The sequence below is a fragment of the Oratosquilla oratoria genome, chromosome 35 (genome assembly GCF_046742065.1).
Source record: "Oratosquilla oratoria isolate Oo_2021 chromosome 35, ASM4674206v1, whole genome shotgun sequence".
In the NCBI taxonomy this organism is placed as follows: Eukaryota; Metazoa; Arthropoda; class Malacostraca; order Stomatopoda; family Squillidae; genus Oratosquilla; species Oratosquilla oratoria.
In genome coordinates, this window is record NC_134811.1 from 9,436,879 (window position 1) to 9,443,661 (window position 6,783).

At 39.6% G+C, this 6,783-nt stretch overlaps 1 protein-coding gene across 4 annotated transcripts in view; it reads left to right on the top strand.

The window, feature by feature from the left end:
- The window catches only part of LOC143018512 (uncharacterized), a 64,414-nt gene extending 62,221 nt beyond the window's left edge, over window positions 1-2,193 (top strand). For all 4 annotated transcript variants that reach the window (XM_076173914.1, XM_076173917.1, XM_076173915.1 and 1 more), the window contains one exon: window positions 126-2,193. In XM_076173914.1, coding sequence (XP_076030029.1) covers window positions 126-167 — 42 coding nt within the window. In that variant the 3' untranslated portion in view covers window positions 168-2,193. The remainder of the gene's footprint in view (window positions 1-125) is intronic.
- Window positions 2,194-6,783: the final 4,590 nt, after the last annotated feature.

Genomic DNA, 6,783 nt, shown 5'->3' on the forward strand with positions numbered 1-6,783 from the left:
AGTAGACTTTAAGTCTTTTGTGATACTTGTGAATTAGAATTGTTTACTTGCTTGTGTATTGTGATTAAGCATAAATTTATATAATACTAAATCTTGTTGTGCACTGATTGATAATTTTCTTTCAGAACCCAGAAACTCAACAAAACATACGTGGCCTCACAGCGTAGGTATGGAGTTTTGATACTGAGATAGAAGTGTCAACAAGGTCAAGAAACTGAAGAGATTTCATCTTTTGCACCTCTGCTTCAGCATCAAACCTGCACTGCTTCTGACCCAGGGCAGTAGGCAAGACGCAGGGATGACCCGTCATCCAGGAGGAGCCAAGTTAAGAGGAAGGGAATGGGGTGGATGGGAGTGGAGTATGTGGGGATGGAATGGGTGGCAGTGGTTTTTATGACTTCTGTTTTTTGGCTATCTCCCTTGTAAGGGAGGAAAAAGCCTTTGGTATATATGTAAAGGGCTATCCATGATAACCCATTCTCCAATTTATGGTGCCCAAATCAGATTTCCCCCCCCTCCTTATACTGTGTGTGTATGAGGGTGGGGGTGTGGGGGGAGAGGTTAATGTGGTATTGATATTTTGGTATCAGTCAGTCAGATTTTTTTTTTTTTTTCGAGTATCATGCATTTTATTACACCACAACTGAAAACTATATAAAGTTCATTTAATACATACATACATATACCAAAGGCTCCCCCTAACAAGGGAGGTAGCAAAAAAAAAAAGGCATAAAATCTACTCCCACCCATTCCATCCCCACACACTCCACTCCCATTCACCCCCTCTCTCCCTTTTATCTAGGCTCCTCGTGGATGACAGGGCATCCTTGCATCTTGCCCACTGCCCTGGGTCAGAAGTAGTGTCGCAAGACACAGCACATCCACAGCAAGGCCACTTCATTAAATCAGCGACCCCTCCTCCATCTCCTCATGCAGAAAAAAAGAGAAAATGGGGAGAAATCCCATTGGGCTGTGTCAAATTATTTTTTCACACATACTCCTTTACCCCCCATCCTCCACACACTCCCTTTCATGCATCACAGCATCATCCATACACAACCATTCTCCATTCACCCCTATCTTCTGTCTTCTCCCTTCCTTCCTTCCTGAACAGACATTCCCCTCTTTCCCAATGCCCCTTTTACCCCATCCATCCATCTCATCCTTGGTTACCCCCTCATGTTCACCCCTGGTACCTCTGCTTTCCATACCTCTTTTACTAATGTTTCTTCACTCATGCTTTCCATGTGTCTGAACCATCCTAGTACTTTTTATCAACCCTATCTCCCAACTCCCTTTCCACCCCTATTCTCCTCTTCACCCTGTTTCTTACTCTATCCAGCCTAGTAACCCCTTTCATACTTCTGAGGCAGATCATCTCAAACACAAATTCCTCCTCTTTTATGTTCCATGTTTCTGCCCCATACAGTACTGTCAGCACAATCACTCCTTCATACTCTTAGCATCCATTCCCAAATGTCTATTTCTCAATTCACTTTTTAATCCCCCAAGGCATTTACTTGCTTCTTTCAATCTACATTCTACCTCCTCCTCCACTCCTCCATTTCCTACCACATTTCCACCCAAGTATCTAAAACTAGCCACTTCTTCCAGTCTCTCTCACTTCCTGTCTGCTGCCACTTTCTACCCTTGTACATCTCATCACCTTACATTTACCTACATTTATCTTACAAAGGATTACAAAGGCGGAGCATGCCGACAGGAGACCTTTTGTTCCATATCTAGGTTGGATGCAAAAAAATCCTAATAATGATAAATGAATTAATAAATAAAAAGTATAATAATGTAAATAATAAATAAAATACATAAATAAATGAATAGGTATAGTTCAATAATAAACAAACAGGTAAATAGTAAATAATAATAAATTGACATATACTGGTAACTAATAATAAATGAGAAACAGACAAATGATAAAATATATATATATATATATAGGTTGGATGCAAAAAATCCTAATAATGATAAATAAATTGATTAATAGATAAAAAGTATAATAATGTAAATAATGAATAAAATACATAAATAAATGAATAGGCATAGTAAATAAACAGGTAAATAGTAAATAATAATAAATTGACATATAACTAATAATAAATGAGAAACAGACAAATGATAACAATATATATATATATATATATATATATATCTAAGTCTAAATAAAGATGTTCTTCTAAAAAAACGCTGTGGAAGTTGGGGACAGGTGGTATTACGGTGACGCTTTGTCCTAAAAATATTCTTGAAAAAGTGCTTGGGTAAGTCGGGGTCAGGTGGTATTCTTCTTCTTCTTCCTCTTTTTCTTCTTTGCGTTCTTCTTCTTCTTCTTCCTCTTTTTCTTCTTTGCGTTCTTCTTCTTCTTCTTCCTCGCGTTCTTCGCATTTTTCTTCGCATTCTTCTTTCTCGCGTTCTTCTTCCTCGCATTCTTCTTCGCATTCTACTTCTTGTTCTTCTTCACATTCTTCATGCTGGGGATCCCGTGTTGGGATTCCGCCCCGAGGCCGAGGCCGAAGGGGAAAACGAGGGATTAGAGCGCAGAAAGCTGCGGCCATAGGCCGCTGTTTGCGCAGCCAAGCCTCCGGCGAAGCCGGGGAGGGCGAAGCCCGCGGCTTGTATATATGTATATATATATATATATATATAATAAATGATAATCATTGCAGCATATTGCTTAGGTGTTTATCTAAATGATTCTTAAAGCCTTAAGGCCTTAGCCCTTCATTCTTCTTCAGAGGCATAAGTGTAATTTTTGTGATAAGAATCATAAAAGTAATAACTTATGGTATTTTGAAGCTTTCATCAACTTATTGGGTAGTGGCTATTCCAAATGCTAAATTGCATTTTAGATGTTTGGGGAAGGATCACCTGTCAAGGGGTTGCAAAGCCACTATGTGAAATTACAAAGGATTACAAAGGCAGAGCATGCCGACAGGAGACCTTTTGGTCCATATGTAGAGGAAGACATAATGTTTAGTGTTGCTCTGGCAGTAAGCCTAGTATGAATAATGATAGTCAAGGTCATCTTTCTGTGAATCATAGCAATCTTAGTGTAGGCCTAAGGACTGCCACTAATACCACAAAACCTTGTGTAGATAATGATGAAAATGTAACTCAAGATGATGTAATTCATTTTAGGCTTAGACCTATGTCTAATGCAAATGATACCTCTTCTCTAACATGTAGTGTGTTGCAGATGGCAAAGGTCAAGGTTTGGAGTACAAAGGGTATGTGTGAAGCTACTATATGTTTTGACACTGGCTCTAATAGATTTTAAGTTTCTAATAAATTTATAAAGAAAATCAAGCCTAAATGGTGTGTGTTACTCCATAACTGCCTCTGAAATATCTGCCATTTGTGCACCATTGTTCTGCCTTAATGTTCCTAATAAAGCTATAAGGGAATTTTCTTCTTTAAGTTAGCTGATGATTGCATGGATAATCAACATGTGACTGTTGATATTTTAATAGGTCTAAATGCTTATTGGAGATTCATGGTAACTAATAAATATGTACAGTTTGGAAAATTAGATGCACTATTTTTATTCAGATAATGCTAAAATGTAGGTGTTTCTCAATTATTGCATCATCATTATGACCCTCAGGCTCCTTGGTGGAAATTTATTGTACCTTGTGCTCCATGGTGGGGAGGTTGGTGGGATCATCTTATTAGGTCAGTTAAGCAAGTCCTCAAGTAAAACATTGGGTAAAAAATAAATGTCTAGAAGTGAACTAGAAACTACATGAAGTGGAGGCTTGCTTAAATTCTAGGCCTTTGACATTTTTGGGTGAAGAGATTGATATAGATAATCTATTAACCCCTTCACATTTTCTTATTGGTTGTACTGCAGGTTTTCAGCCTGAAAATATTTGTCAATATCCCTCCTGTGTTTCTTCCAAGGATTTATGCATGAGAGAATTTGCCCAACAAAGGCAGCTGGAGAAATCTTGGGAAATATGAAATTCTGAATATATAAGAAATTTACCATGTACTATTAAAGGTTTTACATCTGTGATTTAAAGGAAGACTTTGTAGTGTTGGTCAGTGAAGATAATGTCCCTAGGTTGTCCTGACCTATTTATTATTGTGAAATTATTTCCAGGTAAGGATGGTTTTATAAGAAGTGTTGATGTTAAAATTTCCAAAGGTGTTATCAATAGACCTGTACAAAAATTACATGATCTTGAGATTGCAAGATGTGATGTGTCTTGCTGCATTGCCTCTGACCCAGGGCAGTGGACAAAATGGAGGGATGACCCATTATCCAGGAGGAGCCAAGATAAGAGGGAGGAAGGAAGGGTTGTGAATGAGAGTGGAGTGGGTGGGAGTGGATTTATGCCTTTTGAATTTGGCTACCTCCCTTGTAAGGTGGGAAAAAGCCTTTGGTATTTGTATGTGTGTACAACTGTAAGTCACCCAGGTAGGGACCATTTAGGTTTAGTAAAATATGGGGACTATTGTACAGGGTGTGGGAGGAATAGTCATGTCCCTTTTCCACAGGACAGGAAATGTTAAGACCACCTTTGTCTTCTTTCCATCTAATCTTCTTTCTCCAACCTCTGCTTGCAAACTAATAATATAGTCTGCAACTGAAACTCTCTGCTTCCTAATTGATAATATAGTCTGTAACTTAAACTATCTGAAGTTTAATCTAGTTTCAAACACTGCCATATATGTCCATTTTGTATGTCACACATTTCCACCCTCCCCTTTTTCTTTTTTGTCTTCTATCTGTCAATCAATATATTAAGTGTTTCATCCCCTTATAAGGAAGGTAGGCAAGTCAAAGGCAAATACCTACTCCCATCCACAACCCTTTCTTCCCTCTCATCTTAGCTCCTCATGAATGACAGGTTATCCCCGTACCCAGCCCACTGCCCTGGGTTATATATATATAAAATTGCAGCACATCCAAAGCAAGGCCACTTCACTTAATCAATGAACCCCCCCACTCCCAGTTCCCATATGCAGAAAAGGAGAAGACAGGGAGAAATCCCTTCAGCTGCATCAAAATATCATTCATACATAACCACTTCCTTCCCCACTCCCATCCCCTCCCTTCCTTGCATAACAGTATCAACAATACACAGTCATTCTCCACTCACCCATATCTCCTGCCTTCCCCCTTACTTGCTCAACAGACATTCCCCTCTTCCTCAGTGCCCCTTTTACCCCATCTAACATTATTATTATTATTATCCCTTTTACCATCATCATAATTATTATTATTACTGTTATTATCTTTATTATTGTCATTACTATTAATAGAAATAATACATATACCAACAGGTTTTTCTCCCATTCACCACCCCTCCTTCCCTCTTTTCTTCGCTCCTCCTGGATGAGGGGTCATCGCTGCATCTTGCCCATTGCCCTGGGTCAGAAGCAATGCAGCAAGACACAGCACATCCACAACAACGCTGCTTCATTTAATCAGCAACACCCCTCTATGTCTCTGTAAGAGGCCTGTAGATTGAGGTAGAGGGGTAGAAGTAAAGGAATTCAAATTTTATTACCTGAATTTTTTTAAACAATGGCCGAGAGGAAGTTGCAGAGTTGCATATTTTTGCTTGCTGTCCAATGTTTTGTAAATTTAGGCTAGAGTATCGATAGAAGTGATGAAGTGATGAAATGTATACATTAAGCCACATTCCGCTTGCGACAGAAGTGCTTGCATAAACAGTATTGTTTGAGACAGTATAACAGCCTTTCTGATTGGAGAAAAGGGTGGAGGAGGAGAGAAATAATTGGTGCACAGAGGTAAAGTCACGCCCTTAAAGGGTGGCACTTATTTGAAACGTTCAAAGTTATTGGATGAATTAAATAGTGACATAGAAGCAGACTTGGCTTGGTGGGTGTACAAAGATCCCAGGTGGGAGTCCCTTGGTGTAGCTTGAATAACCAAGTGTAATTGATGAGAAAGAAAAGAAGAAAAACTATATATCCATTTTAATTCACCCCCATCAAGAAACATTACTTGTTACAGAAGATTTGGTGGAAACATACTTAAGAGAAGGAAGTGGCATGGGGCCTACAGATGAATAACATAAGTGACTAAAGTGTTAGTGGCAACGGAGCTAACAGTCTCCTTATGCAGAAAAAGAGATGGGGAGAAATTCCTTTGGGCTGTGTCAAAATATTCACACATAACCACTCCCTAACCCTCTCATCCCCCACCCACCCCATTCCATGCATCACAGTATCATTCATAGACAACCATTCTCCTCTCACCCCTATCTTCTGTCTTCTCCCTTCCTCAACAGACATTCCCCTCTTTCTCAGTGCCCCTTTTACCCCATCCATCCACCTCATCCTTGGTCACCCCCTCCTCTTCACTCCATCCACCTCTGCCTACCACACCTCTTTTATACATCTTTCTTCACTCATTCTCTCCATGTGTCCAACCCATCCCAATACTCTTTCATCAACCCTATCTCCCAGCTCCTTTTCCACCCCCACTCTCCTTGTTTCTCTATCCAGCCTAGTAACCCCTACCATACTTTATCAGACATTTCATCTCAAGCACACTTAAACTCTTCCTCTCTTATGCATCATATTTCTACCCTATACAGTGCTGTCAGCACAATCACCCCTTTATACAATATCTTCTTAATACTTATTCCCAAATGTCTGTTTCTCATTACACACTTTAATCCCCCAAAGCCCTTACTTGCTTCTCTCAATCTACATTCTACCTCCGCTCCTCCCCTTCCTGCCACATGTGCCCCCAAGTATATATAGCTATCCACTTCCTCCAGCCTCTCTCCC